This window comes from Dipodomys merriami, unplaced genomic scaffold, assembly GCF_024711535.1.
Source record: "Dipodomys merriami isolate MVZ:Mamm:240054 unplaced genomic scaffold, mDipMer1.0.p SCAF_2, whole genome shotgun sequence".
In the NCBI taxonomy this organism is placed as follows: domain Eukaryota; kingdom Metazoa; phylum Chordata; class Mammalia; order Rodentia; family Heteromyidae; genus Dipodomys; species Dipodomys merriami.
In genome coordinates, this window is record NW_027203381.1 from 88,165,889 (window position 1) to 88,189,916 (window position 24,028).

General features: G+C 35.5%; 1 protein-coding gene across 3 annotated transcripts in view; it reads left to right on the top strand.

Annotated features, from left to right (window-relative positions):
• The window catches only part of Senp7 (SUMO specific peptidase 7), a 99,003-nt gene that overhangs the window by 50,060 nt on the left and 24,915 nt on the right, over positions 1-24,028 (top strand). For all 3 annotated transcript variants that reach the window (XM_070030355.1, XM_070030354.1, XM_070030356.1), the window contains 6 exons: positions 3,223-3,341; positions 5,100-5,269; positions 7,171-7,507; positions 11,389-11,543; positions 14,179-14,325; positions 18,495-18,528. In XM_070030355.1, the coding sequence (XP_069886456.1) occupies positions 3,223-3,341; positions 5,100-5,269; positions 7,171-7,507; positions 11,389-11,543; positions 14,179-14,325; positions 18,495-18,528 (962 nt within the window). The remainder of the gene's footprint in view (positions 1-3,222; positions 3,342-5,099; positions 5,270-7,170; positions 7,508-11,388; positions 11,544-14,178; positions 14,326-18,494; positions 18,529-24,028) is intronic.

Here is a 24,028-nt window from a genome sequence, read left to right on the forward strand (position 1 = left end):
TGTTTTAAATTCTTTTAAATTTGTATCAGAAAGTAGAATTTGTGGATTATATGGCAATTTTTTTTTTTTTTTTGGGTCCAGTCATGGGGTCTGGGCGCTGTCTTTCAGCTCTTCAGCTCCAGGCTAGTGCTCTACCACTTGAGCCACAACACCACTTCCAGCTTTTTTTTCTTTTTGCTTATGTGGTGCTGAGGAATCGAACCCAGGGCCTCGAGCATGCAAGGCAAGCACTCAATCACTGAGCTACCTTCCCAGCCCTATGGCAATTTTTTTTGAGGAAATGCCATACCCATTTTTACAGTTCTGTATTAATCTGTCCATATCATCTAGATTATACAATTTATTGTCATCTAGCTGTTCTTAGTATTGTCTTGTAGTCCTATTAATTTTTGTTGTATCCATAGTAACATCTTCATTTTATTTTTTGTTTTTGGGTTTTTTTTTGGGGGGGGGGGGGTCCGGTCATGGGGCCTGAACTCTGGGCCTGGGCGCTGTCCCTCAGCTCTTCAGCTCAAGGCTAATGCTCTACCACTTGAGCCACAGCGCCACTTCCGGCTTTTTTCTTTTTGCTTATGTGGTGCTGAGGAATCGAACCCAGGGCCTCTGGCATGCAAGGCAAGCACTCTACCACTGAGCCACCTTCCCAGCCCTTCATTTTATTTTTTATTTTAATAATTTCAGCCTTTTCTCTTTTATTCTTAGTCCATTCAACTAAAGTGTTTGGATATTTATGTTCATGTTGTTTATCAAATTTTGAATTTTTTGGCCATTATTTTTTTCATGTGTTCTCTTGGCTCATTTCTCTGTCCTTTTTCTGGAAGCCCCATAATGAGTTAGTTTATCTGCTTAATAGTGTTAGGTCCTGTAGGCTGTTCCTTTTCCTTTAATCTTTGTCTTTGTTCGTTAGACTTAATAATTTCAAATTTGTGGGGCTGGGAAGGTGGCTCAGTGGTAGAGTGCTTGCCTTGCATGCATGAAGCCCTGGGTTCGATTCCTAGCACCACATAAGCAGAAAAGGCCGGAAGTGGCGTTGTGGCTTAAGCAGTAGAGCACTAGCCCTGAGCTGAAGAGCTGAGGGACAGCGCTGAGGCCCAGAGTTCAGGCCCCACAACCGACCAAAAAAAAAAAAAAAAAAATTCAAATTTGTGGGATCTTCTTTCTGTTTTCTATTATACTTTTGAATCCCCGTAATGAATTTTTAGTTTTAATGATTGTCCCTTTTAGCTGCAGAATTTCCTTTTCATTATTTTTCTGTCTCTTTATATTTTCCTTTTATTTATATATTATTATATTGATTTTCTCTGAGTATTTTTTCTCTGAGAATCCTTAAGACAAACTGTTTTGAAGTCATTGTCTACTAATTATGCCATATAGTGTTTCTTTTTTATTGCTGTTGAAAAGTGAATATTTAACTTTATAATATAATAAGTGAAGAAATAAAAAACTTTTCCTTCAGGATTTTCTAGGATTTATTTCTTCTTTTCTCTTGTTATTTTTCCTTTCTTTCCTTTAAATAATTTTTAATGGTCTTTCTACCTGATCATGTGAAGTACCTTTATAAACTTCTCCATCTACATGGTTTCTTTTGGAGGGCCTTTAAGTTTGACTTCCAAAAGGAGAAAAAGAAATAAAGAAATAAAGTGTGTGTGTGTGTGTGTGTGTGTGTGTGTGTGTGTGTGAGTGTGAGTGTGTGTGTTTGTGTGTGAACTAGGTGCTAGCTGTTTAAATTCCCTAGAAATTCCTGTGGCTGGGAATATTGCATCAATGTAGTTAGCATTTGACAGCATGACTGGCTACCAGTGTTTGTATATCTATGGTCAGATACTATAAAACTACTTATTTTTAATTTCTGATGTATTTTTTTTCTTTTTCTGTCTTTGTCCTCTTTCTCTTTTCCCCTTTCTTCTGCTTACTCCAGGATAGGTTTTCTCTTTTCCAAGGTGATTTAAATTTCCACCTTAAGAGAATAGAAAAGTGATCACCAGTTTTATATCTTTCATTTTTTAAAATGTCTGTCTGGTATGTTTACTGCTCTTTATAGTCCTTGTTTTTCACTTATTTAAGCTTTTTAGTTGTGAATACCTTTTACTTTTTTAACCTATAAAATTATTTTTCAAATGATGAAAATATGTACATATATATGTACTAAGTACAGAGAAAATAGCATTAATACTACTCAGCTTTAATATTTTCCTTTATACCAATTTTGTTTGATTTTTAAATGTGTTGTAGAAAGTCAGGACCTCAATTATGTTGTCCTTTTTGAGCCTGTTATTCACATACCTTAGAGTTATCCACTATCCAAATAGGTTGGAAGTCTTCTTGCCCATTTTTAAAATCTTTTGAAATATTTGAATATTTTCATATGTGTGCCTTTATACATGATAGTATGTTTTATATTTTGAAATTTTTATTAGAATTGATGCTGTGCTTGTTATGCCAAAACTTGTTTTTTCACCAAACCTTATATTTTAAATATTTAACCGGTACCTTAGATTTTAAATTATTTCATATATGGGTTAAATTTGTTTGTATTTTGTAGTTACCTTTCGGTATGTGAACCATGTTTGAAACACATTAACAATTGGCTTTCAGCTGTGATTTTTTTTTTTTACAAATAGATTTGATTTTCAGAATATTTGTTTTGTTGGAATTGTACTTTATAAAACCTTTTTGACTTACTTTATGCTACGTATATGATTACTCTTTTGCTCATGTTGCATATATAGATATCTGGACATATGGATATTCTATGTTTTTCATCAAAGACACTAGGTGAATTTAAAGAACAGAATGAGAACTGAGATCAGAGTTCATTTTTTTCACTGTCCAGATCATATAATCTTCTATGTGGGAATGTATTTGTAACCTATTTGGTTTTCATTTTGGTTATATGCTGGTTTGCTTCCCTAATTAATTTGGGCTTTATTAGAATTGAGTCAAGGCCAGATGCTGATGGCTCATGTCTATAATCCTAGGAATTAGGAGGCTGAAATCTGAGGATCATGATTTGAAGCCAGCCTAGGCAGGAAAGCCTGTGAGACTCTTATCTCCAATTAACTACCAAAAAATCTGGAAGTGGAGCTATGGCTCAGTGGTAGAGCACTAAACTTGAACAAAGAAGCTCAGGGACAATGCTGAAGGCCCTAAGTTGAAGTCCTTGGACTGACACGGGAAAAGAAAAAAAGAAAGAATTGTGTATAAGACAGTTCTGTTTTGCAGGGCTTCACAACAAAATAAGGCAGTAAATAACATTTCTGCAAAGCAGACTGTACGTGCTAAAGAAAAGCGAAGAAATGATGATGATATATCTTGTATAACATCTGATACTCAGACTAAAGGTTTGTGAATCTTAGAAAACTGTTGGGATTTGAATTTTTGCCTATATTAATAATAATAATAGTTTCTAAATTATAAATACCTTACATTGAAAATAACCGTATAACTTATGGGTGGGAATGGGAGGGAAAAACTGAGAGAGAATGAGGAAAGGGAGAGAGCTGAAGAATTCAGGGTCAGTGCTCAGGCCCAGAGTTCAAGCCCTGTGACCGAAAAAAAAAAATTGTACCTTAGTCCACATTTCTTGACTTACATATAACTCTTAAAATTTAAACTTTTAATATTGTTTCTTTCCTTTTATTGTAGATGCTAGAGATATGACTACAAAGTTATAATGTTAGTTTGACTAATTGTTGCTTTCATACTTTCTAGATTTATATTATTAGCTTTCCCATAGTGTAGTCTCTATTACTAGGATACATTCCTAGTATTCCTAATAGTTCTATTACTAGATACATTCTCTATTACTAGGAATTTCTCAGAGGCTGTGCATAGCTGAAGAGGTAATGAACTAGCTGAGGTTCAATCTCCAATACTGCTACCCCTCCCTCCCCCAAATCCAAACAAAAAATTTCTGTCAATTCTGAGAATAATAAAGTTAATATTAAGTTAATAATAAGTTAATATTACCAAATTTGAAGATAAAATACACATCAGTCTTGTAAAAACTTCTTTATAGGGCTCCTTGAATATATAATTATTTAATGTCTTTTTTTCTCATTTTTTATCTTTTGATAAAAAGATAAAATACCTAAAATACCTAAGCTATTTTTGAAACTAAAACCTCCAGAAATCTTCTAGATTAAGATAAAAACATCCTTTAATTACATTTTGTAAATATTCATGCACTTCATTTCAAATTCAACTATGTTTAAATAATTTTTGGCAGCATTTTACATAGAACAAAGTTAAAAAGAAACTAAAAAATACACATGAGTAGCTAGCTAAAACCCTTATAAGGGTTTGGAGGAAGCATTGTGTCTTTGTAGAAACAAATTTCTATTAGTCACTAATTGTCAGCATACAGTGAAACACATTTTAAAACTAGACTTTTTCTAGAAATAATTATTTATGAAAAACATAAGCATTTGTATAGATAAACTTAGGAGGCTGAGATCTAAGGATTACAGTTTGAAGCCAGAGTCTCCTATGTCCAGTTAGCTACCCAAAAAGCCTGAAGTTAGTGGTAGAGTGTCAGTGTTGAGTGAAAATACTAAGGGATAGTGCCCAGGTCTGACTTAAAGCCTCAATACAGTCACAACAAATAAATATAGCTGGGCGCCGGTGGCTCACGCCTGTTATCCTAGCTACTCAGGAGGCTGAGATCTGAGGATTGTGGTTCAAAGCCAGCCCAGGCAGGAAAGTTCGTGAAACTCTTATCTCCAATAAACCACCAGAAAACTGGAAGTGGCACTGTAGCTCAAGTGGTAGAGCACTAGCTAGCCTTGAGCTGAAGAGCTGAGGGACAGCGCTCAGGCCCAGAGTTCAAGCCCCACAATTGACTAAATAAATAAATAAATAAATGATAAATATATACTCATTATGTAATTTTCTCAGTTCCTGTAATGAACATGTACTTTGAATGAACAGGTTAATATAGGTTTGCTTGTACATTCATCCAATGGCATTATGGGATTTGAACAGTAGACTTTCATTTTAATGAACTTTGGAGCTAGGGTAGCAATTTTGATAATTAAAACTTCTCTAAAAGGTATTTTTCTGTGTTTTTGGCCATATTTGTGAGTCTTCTGTTTTTTAAGACCTTAACAGTGGATGGAGAGGTTGTGATTGTCTTGGAGAGGGAAGCAAAAACAAGGATTCTGATTCAAGCATGGAACCCATTCTGATTTCCAGGAAGATAAAGAGAAGGGTTATAAATAACTTACCTGATTCTCACAATTCTACTTTGGATAAGTCACCAGACCATACAGTAAGTAGAGATACTTAGAAGTCTTAGGAAACAATTTTATACTTATAAAACTGAGTTGACTTAGCATAAAACTGAAATGATTTAGCCAAATAATTCTCTTTTAGTTTTCTACTTTTATCAGATTTTTAAATGTTTTAGTTCTTTTCAAGCTTTATGTTTAAACATATTTTATGTGTAAATTTCTTTTGTAATTTAGAATAATGAGAACATTTGAAATATTATGAGAGTAAAAAACTTTAAGGTTCTCTCTTTTTTTTTTTTTTGGGTCCAGTCATGGGGCCTGAACTCTGGGCTTGGGCACTGTCCCTCAGCTCTTGAGCTCAAGGCTAGCGCTCTACCACTTGAGCCACAGCGCCACTTCCGGCTTTTTTCTTTTTGCTTATGTGGTGCTGAGGAATCGAACTGAGGGCCTCAGGCATGCAAGGCAAGCGCTCTACCACTGAGCCACCTTCCCAGCCCTCAAGGCTCTCTAATAGCACTCTTTCCCCCCTCAACCTTTTCTGGAACACCTGTACAGGTAAACCAAAAGGTGTGCTTTACTAATTTGGGTGTTTCTCAGTCCAATCAAGTTGATAATCACAAGTCCACTTCTTATCAACTTGACAAGTTCCTTGCTATTGTGTAACACAAATGGCTTCCAGTCCAGCTCCCAATAGGGTCCTTATTCTCATGTGATATCTCATGAGCAGTCTTTGCTGTCTGCAGTCCTGTCAGCATTTATCCACGGAACTCTGCCTATTGCATTCCAGGCTTTCTCTAGCTGTGTCTCCACACTTCTCCCACAATCTAGTTCCAAAGACTTCAGGACACAGCAACACCCCAATTTTGACAACATTTTTCTGTATTAGTTATTTCTTCTCTGTAGCAAAATACCTGATATAAACAAATTAAGGGAGGAATAAATTGATTTTGGTCCATGGTTTCAGCCTATCATGTGAGAGAGGGAGGGAGGAAAGAGAGAGAGAAAAAAAAAGAGAGGGGGGAGAATATGCTAATGTAGAGATTCAGGACAGATCTTCCAGAGTTAATTCTCTCTCTGAAGTATTTTCATAAGCACACCCAGAGGTGTATGCTTTACTAATCTCTTAGGCTTTTCTGAATCCAATCTAACTTGCAATCAAGTTTAACCATCACACTGGATAAGTGTAGAGTAATGTCATTCAGGAAGGATCCTGTTAGGTGATTTCATGGTTTTCACAGGCGATTTTGAGATTTTGAGATTTCTCTGGAGATCACAACAGCTTCTTATGTTGAAAACATCCATTGCATATCTTTAGATTGAGATGTACTTACAGAAATATACTGAGAGCTGTGCTCCTTGAAATGTATCAGTCAACAATTTGGCTTTCTTTTACTGTTCCATTTTCTAACTGCCACTCTTTTACTCAAATAAGTGGACACTTGTTCTGATTTTATGTATGTAAAAAGAAATCAATACTAGTCTGCCAGGAAAGATGAGTCCGTTTTTTATTTCTTTGATTCATATTACCTCAGGACCTTGTGGTACCTTTAGATTTATAACAATACTTAGACAGTTATAGAGAGGTTGAAGACAATGATTCTTAATATTTTTCTGTTTTTTTTTTAATGTTTTGCTTTTGTTATCAAGCCACTTGCAAACAAAAATGTTAAAAATACTCTGTTATTCTGAAATTGACTTAGACCATGGGAGACAATCTGAACCACTTATAAGGATGGACATATTCCTAGTTGAAAAATTTTTCATGCTTCAGGTTAAATAGACATTGCTATAATTAGGTAGTTTTCTATCCTTACAGTTGTAGAAATGATACAGTCTTTTTATTTTTATATTATTCTGTGTGAGGTTAACTCTTGGAAATATTTTTTAAGGAAGCCAAAGTAGAAAATTGCTAATTTTTGATACATTTATTTATGTTCAGAAAGAACAAGAAAATGTCACAACAGTCTCTACTGAGTTTGAACAACCAAGTGAAAACTGTCATCAGGACACAACATTATTTGAAAAAATCACATCTGAATCTATAGAAAATGATTCTGTTAAGCTATTCTCACTTGGTTCTCAGCAACCGAGTTTAAGTACTGCCTCCAAAAGTGCCTCTTCCTGTTCAGCCACAAAAAAATTGGGGAGCTTTATTTCCACCGATAAGGTGATTTCTTCTCCATCTAAGAAGAGTGAGGATGAGTTGAATATAGTAGAAAAGCTTCTTCTTAGTGGACATGGTGAAGAGAACCAGTCTTTGATCTCAGCTGAACCAAGTAAGTAACCCTAAAATTTGTGAAGATATATTTTTTGGTATGTGCTTTATTCAAGTTTTTTTTTCTTCAAATTTTGCCAAGGCAGTGAGCCTTTATGACATCACTGTGAAATATAGTAACTTCAGGAAAAATGTCCTGAGGTTTTCTTCATAATACTGTAATACCAATTTAGATTAACAGTGGAATAATTGGAAGCATGTTACCTTTAAAAAGACTAGTTCACTGTGATAAAGCCCAATAGTTTTAAAATGGGTTTTCTAAGATCCTTAATCTTCTACTTTGGTTGATAAAGATATCCTTAAAGAGCTATTTAGTTATTAATTTTGATTTAGTTGATTTTTGAGTAGTTCATGCAGTTACATGGAACAAAAAGTCAAAAGGCTCTTTAGGAGGGTATACAGTGCTAGTCTTATCCATACAGTGGTTAGCTATCCATTTCTCTCTTCTAAAAGAGACTATTGTGACAGGATTTAGAGTGTAGTTTAGTGTGATGGCACAACACAGTGTCCAAAATAGAATTGTTCCTAAGGTCTTATTTTTTATTTAAAAATTTTGGAGTTTTTTGGTCTATTACTATAACAAAAAATCTCTAAGATGATTAATTTACAAAAAAGAAAACACTTATTTTGACTAGAGTTTCATTAAGTTCTAGTCCAAGATAGGGTAAACCTGTCACTTTGGTCCTTTAGTGAGTATGCCAGATGATAATATCATGGGAGTGCATTAGCCTCAGAGCAAAAGGATAATTGAACAGATATAGGTCCCAAAGTCCCCTTCAGTGGTGTCTCCCAATGATATAAGAATTAGACCTTATCTGTCAAAGGTTCTGCCACTCCTAATAGTGCTACCTAGAAGACTAAGTCTTTAACATAATACACAAACTATAATCAGGTTTACTTATGGCTTTATCCCTCTTTTTTTCTTTTTTATACCCATACCCCTAGTGTCACTGGGGATTGAACGCAGAGCTTCATGCTTACTAGAAATATACTCAACTTTGTGAACTCTTCTGCTAGCCCCTTTTTATGTTATTTTCAAAGTGCTGTTTCTACCTGAGCTGGCTTGGGCTGTGATCTTTCTATTTGTGTTTCCCAGTGTCATTGGGGATGATAGGTGCTATACCCAGCCATTGTGCTTCCTACAAATAGCTGAGATATCAGGTACATTATTGTACCTAGCCATTGTTTGAGATGGAGTCTTTTGAATTTCTTTTTGCATAGCCTGGCCTTAAACAGTGATACCCCAATCTCTACCTCCCATTAGCTAGGATTATAGGCTTTATCTATTTTTAAATTTAAAAATGCTTCAGAAAATAAGGTACGTAAGTTCTGCATAAGAATACTGGCATGCCAACAATGGACAAGCAGAAAGGGAAAATCATAAAAATTACTCCATTTACAATATCCTTAAAAATACTTAGGAATTAACCTATCCAAAGATAAAAAAGATATTTATAGTAAAAACTACACAAATCTGAAGAAAGAAATCAAAAAGGACACCAGGAAATGGGAAGACTTGTTTTCATGGATGGGTAAAATCAATATTTTGAAAATGGCCATACTGCAAAAAAATGCTATACAAATTCAATGCAATTCCCATCAAAATCCCAATGACATTATTTACTGAGATAGAGAAAACCATCTAAAAATGCATATGAACAACAAAAGACCTAGAATAGCCAAAGCAATTCTAGGCCAAAAAAAGCAATGTGTGTGGTATAAAAATACCAGACTTCAAACTACTACAGAGCCATGATAACAAAACCAGTCTGGTAGACCTGAAGATTTGTGGAACAGATTAGAAGATCTAGAAATAAAACCATATACTTATAGTCATCTGATATTTGAGTCACAGACATACAGTGGAAAAAACATAGCCTCTTCAACAATTGGTGTTGGGAAAACTAAAAGTAGACCCATGCACTAATACCAATTTAAAGTGATAAAAGACTTCAACATCAGACCCGCAACTCTGAAACTACTTCAAGAGAGAGTAGGAGAGACATTAGAACTTATAGGTATAGGCAGGAACTTCTTCAATAGAGTCCCAGGGGCACAACAGATAGGAGAGAGACTTGACAAATGGGAATACATCAAAATAAAACGTTTCTTCACACCTAAGGACATAGTGACTAAACTAGAAAGACAGCCAACCAACTGGGCAAAGATCTTTACCGGCAATGCATCAGACAAAGGCCTAACATCCACTATCTACAAGGAACTCAAGAAACTAACCTCTCCCAGACTTAATAAACCAACCACTAAATGGTCAAGGGAGCTAAAGAGAGACTTCTCAGAAGAAGAGGTAAGAATAGTAAAGAGATATACGAGGAAATGCTCATCATCCCTGGCCATAGGGAAATGCAAATAAAAAAAACTCTGAAGCCAGGCACCAGTGGCTCATGCCTGTAATCCTAGCTACTCAGGATGTTGAGATCAGAGCATGACTGTTCAAAGCCAGCCTGGGCAGGAAAGACTGTGAGACTCTTACCTCCAATTAACCACCAGAAAATTGGAAGTGGTGCTGTGGCTCAAGTGGTAGAGGCGCTCACTTTGAGCTGATCTGAGAGATAGTACCCAGGCCCAGAGTTCAAGCCCCATGACTGACAAAACAAAACAAAACAAAAACAAACAGAACCCCCCCCCCAAAAAAAACTCCCAGGATTCCATCTCACCCCAGTCAGAATGGCCAAAATTTTGAATTTGAACAACAAATGCTGGTAGGGATGTGGGGAAAAAGCACCCCTACTGCACTGCTGGGGGAATGTAAACTAATACAACCACTCTCAACAGCTGTCTCGAAGTTCCTCAAAAAACTTGACATAAACCTTCTCTATGCAGCTATACCAGGCATCTACCCTGAACATCACGAACTAGGATGTGATAAGAACACCTGTACATCCATATCCATTGCTGCACTATTCATAATAGCCAAGATGCAGAAACAGCACGGATGCCCCACATAGACAAGTGTAGCCAAAAAACGTGGTACTATTATATACAAAGGAGTTTTACACAATCACTAGAAAGAATAAAGTTATTTGCAGAGAAAGCTAGAACTAATCCTGTTATGTGAATTAATCCAAGGTCAGAGATATGAGGAAGGTAGATCTGAAACACATTGGGATACAACAAATAACACAGGATTCTAGATACTCACATACACTGAGATCAGTAGAGAATAGCCTTAGAAGAGATTCACAAAGGTGCAATGCCTAAGTGCCTCTTCACATTTATATAAAATAATATATACTGAAACAAAAGACTTAATTTTTTTTCTTTTTCTGATAATTCTGTCTTCCTTACCTAATATACAGTGTATTCCTGTTTATATCTTTGTGGGGGTGGGGAAGGAATGGCACAGAACTCAAGGAGAAAGGGTGAAAAAGTGAGCAGTGGAGTGCACTGTACATTGATGAAAGTGAACTATACAACCCGTGGGTAGAGATGGGAGGGAGGGAATGGGAGAAAATGAGGGAACAGATGACACGAATGAAAGAAAATGTACTCATTACCTGACTCATGTAAATATAGCCCCTCTGTACGTCACCTCTATAATAGCAATCAAGTAAATTTAGAAAAATTTACACAGAAAAGTACTGATATGGAACATTGAATATTGCTGGTATAAACCAGATTATGAATGGTAGTTTAGTTTGCAAATTGAATACATTTATAAAAGTGGAAGAAAAATGAGGGAAGGGGTAACAAGTTCAATAAGAAACGTACTCACTACCTTACATATGTAATTTAACCCCTCTGAACATCACCTTGACAATAAAATTAAGTTAAAAAATTTATTATTAAAGTTTATTACTTTAGAAAGTTCTCTTTCTGAAGTGATAATTGTGACACATTTAAAAATACATATTTTGCTTTTAGTTGTTGTTTCCAGTGATGAAGAAGGACCCATTGAACATAAAAGTTCAGGAAAACTTAAGTTGCAACCTAATCAAGACCTTGAGATTGCTAATGAAAATCAGAGTACTTCTGAATCATCATCAGAACTACCACTGGTTACATGTGAATCTGCACAGGTAATCTATTTTTGTTTTCTTATAGACTAATAGTGGAATGTGTTTACTAGGTAATGACTATTTTAGCAAGCAGAATATTACAAAAAAGATTATACATTTTCTCAGTTTGATTTGCTTACCTTTTGTCACTCCCTTGTCCTTCTTCACCCCCAAGGACAGATAAATGGACAAACAAAAAGGAAAACAAAAACAATAACAAAGAAAAATCCTCATTTCCATTTCCTGGAGTTTATTTTGATAACTATTATTTTATATGATTGGGAGCACACAGGCATTGTACCTTTGTGCTTCTCAAAGTGCATGTTTCCAGTTTTAAATGAAGTTGTGAGAGATGTCTATTGGTCATTTTTAGGAGGCAGTCTTTACAAAATGTAAGGCTTATTAAGAAATTATTTTTGTATCAACTTCTAATTTTGTCAGTTAAAAAATCATAGTGATTTGTCTGATTAGTACCACCTGTAATTGATTTTTTTCCCAATTTCCCATAGACATTTTTTGTTCTTCTGAGCATCAATATAAAATCCCTTAGGACCCCTTTCTCCAACCTTCAGAGCTCTGGTAAATAGGATGTTTGATAAGTAGGCCACCAAGTGTAAATTTCTGGGAAGGAAAAGTTTGATAACTGGGAGATACCCTGTTAGCTACTTTTGTGATTGCTGGGAATTAATGATAAGGTTGTTTTTTAAAGAGTATACTTCTCATGACAGTTTATTCTATATTCTATATTGATTCTTTTTTTTTTTTTTTTTACTTAAAGAATAAAAAGATTAACTGGGAAACAGTATGAGGTTCAGATCTGAGAATTGAGGTTTGAAGCCAGCACGGGCAGGAAAGTTCAAGAAATTTTTATTTTCATTAAAAAGCAAAAAGCCAGAGGTGGAACTGTGCCTCAAGTGGTGAATTCCAGCCTTCAGTGAAAGAGCTAAGGGACAGCACCAAATTCTTGTGCCCATACACAGATAAAAATAAAAAGATAATATATTGACTAACTAGAAAAATTTTAAAGCAAGTGAACAGCATTGTAAATTAGGTTAATAATGAATATTGTTTTAGATGATGCTTAACCACATATGTTAGAGGGAGCTGAATACACAGATAATAATTGCTTTCATGGAAATTTGTTAGATCATTTATAATGTTTAAGCTACAGATACAAGGTAGAAGTGGAAATTGAAAAAGTCATGTTAAAGCAGTGTAAAATCAGATGATTTTACATGCACAGTGTATAATAAGGCACATAGATTTGACTAACCATGTAGTTCTTTTGGCTCTCACAGCCTTTAATTTCTCATTAAAAGTGCAATTTCAAGACTATTATCTGGGTGGTAGTACTCAGCCTTATAATCCTAGCTAATAAGGAGGCTGAGATTTAACAATCTCAGTTCAAATCCAACCTTGACAGGAAAGTCTATGAGATTCTTAATTCTAATTAACCAGCAAAAAGACAGAAGTAGAATTGTGGCTCAAGCAGTAGAGTGTTAGACTTGAGCAAAATAACTCAGGGAGAGTGCCCAGGCCTGAGTTCAAGCCCTAGGACTGGCACTAATACACATGTGCGTACACACACACGCACACACTCGCATACACACACACACACACCAACTCAAATCTTGGTTAATGGAAGTAATTTGTGTGGTAGAATACTTGACATGGTATCTTGGTTAATGGAAGTAATTTGTGTGGTAGAATACTTGACATGGAGAAAGAAACCCGAATTTGGGTCTTATTTTTGCTTTTTACTGACCATATGACCACAGGAAACGTTACTTAACCAATCCAAGTTTTTATTATCTTTATTTATGCAATTGAGTTATGGGGGCAAACTACCTATAGAGTGGTTGTGGAGATTAAGAGAGATAATATTTAAAATCTCGTTTTAAATTAAAGTTCTATATTAATATAATTTTACTTCTGATGAGTTAAACTAGGCACAGTGATGGCTCATGCCTATAATTCTAGCTGTTCAGGAGAGTGAGATCTGAAGATTGCAGTTTGAATCAGCCCGGACAACAAAGTTCATGATATTTTTTATTTAATCACCAAAAAGCCAGAAGTGGAGCTGTGGCTCAAGTGGTAGAGCACTAGCCTTGAGCACAAAATCTTGGGGACAGTGTCCAGGTCATGAGTACCAGCACAAAAAAGAAGGGGCTGGGAATGTGGCTTAGTGGTAGAGTGCTTGCTCAGCATGTATGAAGCCCTGGGTTCGAATCCTCAGCACCACATGCACAGAAAAAGCTGGAAGTGGCGCTATGGCTTTAATGGTAGAATGCTAGTGACAGTGCCCAGGTCCTGAGTTCAAGCCCCAGGACTGGCCAAAAAAAAAAAAAAAAGAAAGAAGAGGAAGAGGAGGAAGAAGAGGAGGATATCAAATAGAAATACATGGCATTGATGAAACAGAGGAGGATATATTCCCAGAATTTAGGCTTATAAAATTAATTTTATACTTTTTTAAAGGTAGATCGCTTTTTTCCTTTCCAGAAAAAAAACTAGATAACCATTTTTACCATTAAAAACTGTAAAATTCTCCACAAATTCCTTAATGGTAATTTAAGAAGGAATTCTGACATAAAAATGAATTTTTAGGTTTTATATAATAGCTAATGACTACATGCATTTTTTACAATTTATCTTATAGGTATCATCTGAATTCTGCTCATATAATTCTATCATGGAAAAAAGTTCCTGTACTATACCTAATAATGAAACGAATCGACACCTGGATTTTATGTTTACTTCTGTATATATTGGTAAAATAAAAGGAATTTCTAAAGGTTGTATTACAGTAAGTTATGTTTTATTTTCCATTTAGTTTTGGATATTAGGCATTTCAGATTGTGTGTGTGTGTGTGTGTGTGTGTGTGTGTGTGTGTGTGTGTGTGTAAATTAAAATAGACTAGAGATTAATTTTATATAGGATACTTTGTGAATTGTGTCTTTAGTACTTTGAAATGTGTCTTTCTCTTCTACTAAAATCATTTCTCTGATTTGTGTTACCCGACCAAGTTCCTTTACTCATCACTTGAAGAAGCCAGACTTGATGTCAAGTTTTTGGGGAAAGGAGGAAGATTTATTTGGAAAGCCAGTAAACCAAAAATGATCTTGGGGATTTATAAGTACAAATGGCTTTTACTAGGAGGAAATGAGGAGTCAGAGGAGCAATGGCAAGAAAACTATGTACAGAGTGGAGTCTTCATCACAGGGACCTGCTTTCTTTTCTATCAAAATATTGAGATAACACTGGAGTTTCATTTCTTAACTCAGATCCTATAATTTTTTTAGATAATTATTTCCATTTAAATCAAACATTATTTCACATTTAATTAAAGAACGAGGTAGCAAAACCTTGGCCCAAACTTTTATGTTATCTCTTTTTGAGAAAAAAAGATAATGATTAGTAAGCTTTATGACTGACTTTTTAGTTTTCTGTGGCATAGCTAACCTTGGAGTTAATCATTAAGATACAAAAGGCATTTTGTGGGAACAGATGATTGTGAAAGGCAACAGTTTCAATCAGTTTGATGCCTTAAGTCAAAGGTGTCATCTACAGCCAGGCCAGTGAGAGACTGTTCACACTCTGTGATCTTTAACATTAGTGATTTTTGAAATCAGTTAAAAAGCAAGTGAGGCTGAAGGCTGTATATTTATACATGATATTTAGTATAATGTATGGAAAAACAATCACATGCATTGTTGCTATCCCTTGGGTTCTAAAAGTTATTTGGTAGTAGTTGTTCCTCAGGGTGTAATTTGGAACACACATAACAAGTCTCAGTTTGCTAATTTAAATGGTTATAAACAGACCATTCCAAGTTCATAAACTTTTTCTTGAAGTGTATCCAGGAATGGATTCTAATCTGTTTTTCTACTTTTTTTTTCTTAAGTATTCCTTCTTAAGAACTCTATATGTATTTCAGTTTGGATTTTAACATCTTAGTACATCTGGCTATTATAATACCTATCATCTTTTATGGCTTACCTGGAATAATGCCTCTTCCAGGAAATCTTCCCTGATCCCTCCTTCCCAGCCAGAATTAACTTCTCCCTTTACTGTGTGGCATCTCACTTAGAATCTTCTTGCCTCAGTTTCCTATCTTCTGGGATCTTCGTCATAGGCCACTATATCTATTTTTTTCATTCTTTTAACATGGTTCCCTCCAATAGCTTTAATCCAGAGAGAGAGAGAGAGAGAGAGAAAGAGAGGGAGGAGAGACAGAGAGAGATTATGTACTATCACCATTGTCATTCAAAGATATGCATATCAGAACTTCCTCAAGTAGAAGAGATCAAACAAGATTATTTGCTGGTCTGGGGAAGAGGAGAGACTAAGAAAAAGTATAGTAAGAGACACTGGACACAGAAAGATGCCATATTTCTCCTTCACAATCTTGTAGTTGTGTAAGCTCTGGAAAATAAACATCCCTATACTAATTTCCTAGAACTAGTTATCTACATTTACTAAGAAATTTTGGGAGATTAAATACCCAGTAAAACATGTCACAAAGAATTTGTAAATGAAGATAAACGTACATAATAGAAATTATATAAAATTGTAAATTTTATATAGATCTTATATAAAAGTAACAATATTCAATGCATATCCTATGAAACTTGGAAAATTTTAGGGAGGAGTTGAGTTGGGAGAGATGGGAGAAAATGATGAAAGGGAAGATGTTGATCAAAATACATTGTACTTACAAACTAATTTGTTGAATGGCAACTCCTTTGTATAACTACTTAAAGATAATAAAAATATAATAAAAATTGAACAGAACAGTTGAGTAATAAGATGTGTATGATTGTATTAAGTTGGATATCGTGTCTTATTATGGAAATGCTAGTGTTTGGCAATAATAGTTTTGATGTGACCCTAGATTAAGGGTCTATCAAAGCTGAGAGAAAACAGTAAATTATCTGTTTACATTCTCACTTGTGTTAAGACAATAGAAGCACAAATTTTAACTGTAAATTCATCTTTTAGCTCTATCTATGCCCTATTGTCTCATATTTTGCTTCAGTATGAACTTTCTATTGGAATATGAGCTCTTTATTTTTGAAATACTTTTTTTTCTTTTTTTTTTTTTGAGTCCAGTTGTGGGGCCTGAACTCTGGGCCTGGGCGCTGTCCCTCAGCTCTTCAGCTCAAGGCTTGAGCCACAGCGCCACTTCCGGCTTTTTTTTCTGCTTATGTGGTGCTGAGGAATTGAACCCAGGGTTTCATGCATGCAAGGCAAGCGCTCTACCACTGAGCCACCTTTCCAGCCCTTAAATACTTTTTAGACAGAAAATGAAAGGAGTAAACATAAATTTATGGTTTTACTAAACAGTCTTTGCTACTTATATAGAGCTCACATACACAAAGGCCATTTAAATTTTGTCTCGTGCTCACAGACAGTAGGATCAACAATTTTATAAATATGTTGATCAGAAGATTAATTTTAGACAACAAGCACATTCATTTGACAATAAAAGAAAACCTTTAAAATACAAGATTGTTTTAGATGCTTTATGTTCATATGCACATTTAGATGTTATAAACTTCTGAGAGTTTATTATTAAGTGAACATTTAAGAAAGTTACCCAACCCAAAAGATACTCAGAGGAAAGTTTCTTTTTTTTTTTTTTTTTTTTTTTGTCGGCCGTGGGGCTTGAACTCTGGGCCTGGGCGCTGTCCCTCAGCTCTTCAGCTCAAGGTGAGCGCTCTACCACTTGAGCTACAGCGCCACTTCCAGTTTTCTGGTGGTTTATTGGAGATAGGAGTCTCACGGTCTCTCCTGCCCGGGCTGGCTTTGAACCGCGATCCTCCGATCTCAGCCTCCTGAGTAGCTAGGATTACAGGCGTGAGCCACCAGCGCCTGGCCAGGAAAGTTTCTTAGGATAGAATGAACAGAAAGAGAAAGAACTCCAATCAGAAAGGAAGTGTAACAGAATAAAGAAAGATGAATGCTAGGGATAAAAAGTGCTGGTGCCCATCTTGAATTATCCAGGGGAGATGATGTTCTGACTGGGAGACTAAATTTGTATTAATTTTAATTATTATTATTGTATTAATTTTAATTATAAATTTTAATAAATGCATCAATGTTTTAAAGTTGGGTTTATTAGACATTTTAATTTTAAAATTAATTATGCAGTATTAACTGACTTGTTTTAGTTTTGTGTTCATTTAGCCAAGGCAATCTTTTGATTGGGAGTTTTTCTTTTTTCTTTTTTTCTTTTTTTGTGTGGGGGGGGTTCCAGTTGTGGGGCCTGAACTCTGGGCCTGGACACTGTCCCTCAGCTTTTCAGCTCAAGGCTAGCGCTCTACCACTTGAGCCACAGTGCCACTTCTGGCTTTTTTCTTTTTGCTTATGTGGTGCTGAGGAATTGAACCTAGGGCCTCATGCATGCAAGGCAAGTGCTCTACCACTGAGCCACCTTCCCAGCCCTGATTGGGAGTTTTTCTACAGAAGCAATGTTTACAGTATCAACACAAACTGAATAAAAGTTATCTTTTGACAGTTATAATGTCCCATTTCAAATAGTGTGGTACATTAGCTCTGTTTGTTCCATGTATCTTACGAGTTTGGGTGTAAGTTCATTTGCAAGAGAATGATTATCAGCTTTTGAGTCAGCTACCCTGTGTGGTTTCTTAGCAATTTCTTCTGGAATTTGTCTTATTTTTTTCCTTCTATTTTCAGAATATATTTTTGAAAATTAAGAAAAGTTTCACTAAATTTTACAAATGAGCATACTGAGAATCAAATTACTCACATTAAGTGTCTTTTTTTTTCCACACTAGGTTCTTAAAGAGCTCTAAAACCAAGTCTTTATAATGAAACATTATTTATTAATAGGACTTAAACACTTAGTGTAGACTTTGAATGTGAACTTGAGATATGCAAAAGAAAAATTATGTTTGAACAGTAACACATTTTGAGTAGTAACTCATTTTTGTTTTTCATTTATTTTTTAGTTCACAACAAAGTATGTTAAAATCCCATTTCAAGGTAAGCTTTCATGCTTTTATCACTTTTCCTCTGCACAGCAATTTTGAGTATAGAATAATGGCTAGAAAAAATCCTAAAGTTCTTTTCTAACAATTTCCATAATTTTGGTATAGAATATAAATAAACTAAAGGTATTTAAATAATGTGCTTCATCTTAACATTGTTAGTACCTCCAAAATACATTTAAATGTTTTATAATGCTGAAAATCATATTGTTAATTTAATGGCTTTAAATAAAATAATGGCTATAAAATAACAATAAGTACTCATGGTGATGTCTTACAAGTCTCAGAAAATAAAGTTTTGACAACAAGAATAATTTGGTATATATATGTAGGATTTAAATAGGAACTATCAGGAAAGAATTACAGAAACATATAATTTGTTTATGCATAGCAGTTTAAAATACAATGTTTTCTAAAAACATTATTAGCAGATGTTAATTATACAAAGTGAAGGATTTCATTGTGATATCTCTGTACATGTATAAAATGACTTTTGTTATATACCTCTCTTCTAGTTCTCGTGTGTGTGTGTGTGTGTGTGTGTGTGTGTGCGTGCGTGCGTGCGTGCGTGCGTGCGTGCGTGCGTGCGCATACCACTCCTGGCACTTGAACTCAGGGCCTGGGTACTGTCCCTCAGCCTTTTTGCTCAAGGGTAGCACTCTATCCATGAGCCAAAGCTCCATTTTTTTTTTGGTAGTTAAATGGCAGTAAGAGTTTCACAGACTTTCCTGCCTGGGTTAGATTGGACCACGACCTTCAGAGTTATTACTCAGGTTTCAGCCTCTGAGTAATTAGTATTACAAATTTGATATACTTGCTCCTGGCTTCTATTACTCTTTTTAACCCCTATCTCCCAAATTCTGTATCTTTCTTATAAACTTAAGAATGGGGTTTAGTTTTATATGTGCAGACAATGTACTTTTACCATATTCTCTCCTCTACCTTTTCTCTTCCCCTTCTTACCTTCTGCTCATTCCTTATCTCAATTAATCCCCCATTTGTTTTCATAGTTAATTTTTTTCTTTCCAAATTAGCATATATTTGTCTTACAAATGTCATTTCTACACATTTGTGAACAATTTATCCCAATAAAGTCCTCTTCCATCACTGTCTCCCATACTTCTTCCCTTTCTTAAGACAGTTTCAGCAGATTTCATTGTTCTATTTTCATACATAGAACTATTATGTGGCCTGTATTCATCCTCATTCACAGTCTTCAGTACCCTTTTACCTTTTCTTGATTCCCATCTCCTCTCAGTGGGACATTTAGTGTGTTTTAATCAGATTGAGGTTTCTCTATGGTGTTTCAAATGTTGTGTATATTATGTTTTGCTTAGAATAATCCTCACTTATTTTCTTTTTCTGTCCTACCCCAATCTCATATCCTTATTTTTAGATATAGATTCCACATCAGAAAGAACACATGATGTTTATATTTCTGAGTCTGGCTTATTTTTGATGATGCTAGTTCTTTTTTTTTTTTTTTGGGTCCGGTCATGGGGCCTGAACTCTGGGCCTGGGCACTGTCCCTCAGCTTTTCAGCTCAAGGCTAGCGCTCTACCACTTGAGCCACAGCGCCACTTCCGGCTTTTTTTTTTCTTTTTGCTTATGTGGTGCTGAGGAATCGAACCCAGGGCCTCATGCATGCAAGGCAAGCACTTGACCACTGAGCCACCTTCCCAGCCCCTGATGATGCTAGTTCTATTTTCATTTTCCTACACAATTGGCATAATCGTGTTCTTTATTGTCAAATAATACTTCCTTGTCTATATATAACACATTATTCATTGTTTGCTGGGCATGTAGGATGATACCATAACTGGACTATTGTGAATAATGCTGTAATAAACACCAATGTTCAGGTATCTTTTTTATTTTTTATTTTTGCCAGTCCTGCAGCTTAAACTCAGGGCCTAGGCCCTGTCCCTGAGCCTCTTTATGCTTAAGGCTAGCACTCAACAACTTGAGCCACAGCACCACTTTTGGCTTTTTCTGTTTATGTTGTACTAAGGAATCAAACCCAGGGCTTCATGTGTGCTAGGCAAGCACTTTACCACTAAGCCATATTCCTAGCCTGTTCAGGTATCTTTTATGGACCTTTAAATGTGTGGCCAAAAGTGGTAGAGCAGGATCATATGGTAGTACTGTTTTTTTTTTTTTTTGAGGGCTCCTTTCCTCTCTGTACTGTGCTCTGTGTCCTCTTCAGCATTTGTTCTTTTCCTTTCTTTTTATTTGTGTCAGTTGTGAGGCTTGAACTCTGGGCCTGATGCTTCCCTGACCTTTTTCACTCAAGGCTCATGCTCTAGACACTAGGAGCCACGGCTCCACTTCCTTGTTGTTTTCTTGATGAAGCCATTCTGACCTAGGGGAATTGGAATATCAATGTTTGGATTTTCATTTCCTTTATGACTAATGATGTTGAATACTTCATATGTTTATTATTCATTTGTAAGTTTTCTTCTGAAAGCTGTTAATTTGCCCATTTATTGATTGAATTATTCTTTTGGTGTTTGGTATTTTGAACTTTTTATATGTTCTGGGTATTAATCCCTTGTCATATCATTAGCCTGTAAAGATTTTCTCCCATTCTGTAGACTTATTTTTACCCAGAAAATTGTTTTCTTTTATATACAGAAGATTTTTAGTTCAATCCCATTTGTGAATTCTTTTTATCCTTGAGTTATTGGCATTCTGTTCAGAAAGTCCTCAATATGCCTATACTTTGAAGTGCTTTTGGTATAGTTTTTACAACTTAAAAGATTTCAGGTATAGGGCTGGGAAGGTGGCTCAGTGTTAGAGCGCTTGCCTTGCATGCTCGAGACCCTGGGTTCAATTACTCAGCACCACATAAGCAAAAAATAAAAAGCTGGAAGTGGCGCTGTGGCTCAAGTAGTAGAGCGCTAGCCTTGAGCTGAAAAGCTGAGGGACAGCGCCCAGGCCCAGAGTTAGGCCCCACGACCGAACCCCCCAAAAAAAAAAAAAGATTTCAGGTATAAAATGATGCTAATTGAAATGATCTCCACAATGTGGAAGCAAGAGAGTTTTTGTCCATCCATCTGCCCATCCTTCCTTTCCTTCCCTTCCCTCCCTCCCCCCTCTCCCCTCCCCCCTTCCTTCCTTCCTTTCTTTCTTTCCTTTCTTCCTTCCTTTCTTTCTTTCCTTTCTTTCTTTCTTTTTCTTTCTTTCTTTCTTTCTTTCTTCCTTCCTTCCTTCCTTCCTTCCTTCCTTCCTTCCTTCCTTCCTTCCTTCCTTCCTTCTTTCTGTACTGTTTGCACTTATTTCTTTTGTCTTTCAATTTTTTTTCTCCTCTGGTTTATTCCCATGGTCACTGTTTCTGATTTTGGTATTCTTTGTGTTATATAAGTTTATCTGATTTGGGGAAGGTAAGGGTATCACAGAAACAGTGGGACAAAAGGTGAACTCATGCAACAGAGACACTCACAGGATACTATGTTGGAAATGAACTTTACAACTGGGAGGAGGGGAGGCAAGGGTGAGGGAAAGTGGGAGAAAATGAGGGAGGAGGTAACATTGTTAAAAAAAATGTTTTCATTACCTTACATAACTGTAACCCCTTGGAGCATCAACTTTACAATTTAAAAAAAATTTTAAAAAGGATTTCAGGTCTTACATTAAGGTCTTTGATACACTTTGAATTAATTTTGGTCAAGGATGAGAGAGAGGAATGTAGTCCTAGTTTTCAAGATATGGGTATCCAAGTTCTAGCATCATTTGTCGAGAAGGCTCTTTACTTTCTTTTTTAAAATTTTTATTGTAAAGGTGATGAACAGGGGTTATAGTTATATAAGTAAGGTAATGAGTACATTTCTTTCTAAACACTGTTACCCCCTCCCTCATTTTCTCCCATCTACCCTTCTCTTCTCCCCTCCTTCCCCAAGTTGTATTGTTCATTTCCAGCATAGTGTCAAGTGAGTATCATTGTTATATTAGATCATCCTTTGTCCTGCTGTTTCTGTGATTGCCTTTCCAGAAGGCTCTTTTCTTCAACATACATTTTTGATGGCGGTTAGCTGCATGGCTACATTTCTGGGTTTTCTATCTGGTTTTACATGTTATGCAATGCTATTTTTGTTATGATGGCTTTGTAGTATAATTTTATACCATTTCTTATCTGGGTAAAGTGGACTGGGCAACATATCTTCAACTTAAAGAGACTCAGACCATATTTTTATTCTCTCTCCAACTTAAGCTTTTCCAAATAAAAAATGGCAAAAATAAGAACATAGAGAATTATCTCCTTAGAGACAGATTATAAAAAAGAAAGAAGAATAAAAATATACACACAAATAGCACTTTAGAAATGAAAATTAACCTTCTATTTTAAGTTGAAGATATGATCACAGTAACTTTTAATTGGGGCTGGGAAGGTGGCTCAGTGGTAGAGCACTTGCCTTGCATGCTCGAGGCCCTGGGTTCGATTCCTCAGCACCACATAAGAAAAAAAAAGCCGGAAGTGGTGCTGTGGCTCAAGTGGTAGAGTGCTAGCCTTGAGCTGAAGAGCTGAGGGACAGCGCCCAGGCCCAGAGTTCAGGCCCCACGACCAGACCAAAAAAAAAAAAAAGAACATTCACAGTAACTTTTAATTGAATTCCTCAGATATCCCATGCTCAGAATAAAAAATTCTGATGAGAAAGTGGCGCTGTGGCTCAAGGACAGCGCCCAAGCCAGAGTTCAAGCCCCACGACTGACCCCCCCCAAAAAATTTTGATGATAGTCTAATAATTAGATTATAATGTTAATCTGATAATTAAATTACCATATAGCTAGCAAGAATATATGAAGCTGAAAAATAATAAATTGAAGTTCTTAGTACAAAATGGTAATGAATTATTATATATTAAGTTATATTATATTTCAAATTATTATATTTAGATAAAAGCAAAGATACATGACTTCAAAAGAAAATAATTTCAGAAAAGATAGTGTCTATAATCTATAGTTAAAAACCTAAATAGTAGAGAGAACTACTTTTCAAATCTTATACAGATATAAAAATTGATATTTTAGTTCTTTATAATTATTTGTACGCTGCCTTAAATAGGTTTCTTATATTTTTCTAACCAATATGGTTTTAAAAAGACAGTTTTAATTACAAAGTGTAATTACATTAAAATATAGTGATAAGGCCTGATATTTCTTAAAGAAGAAAATGCTAGTTTTCTCTCTCAAATATTGTCTGTGCTGTTTATTCATTTACAAAACCTTTTTAAAACAAGGCATTAAAAAGACAAAATCCAAATAAGGCATTTAAAAGATATTTGTGGCCAGGTTCCAGTGGCTTATACTTATAATCCTAGCTACTGGAGTAGCTGAGATCTAAGATCAAGGTTCATAGCCATCCAAGACAGAGAAGTCTATGAAACTCTTATCTCCAAGTAACACATAAAAAGCTGGACATGGAGCTGTGGCTCAACCAGTAAAGCATTAGCCTTGAGCTTAGGTCCTGAATTTAAGCCCCCAAACTGACATATATA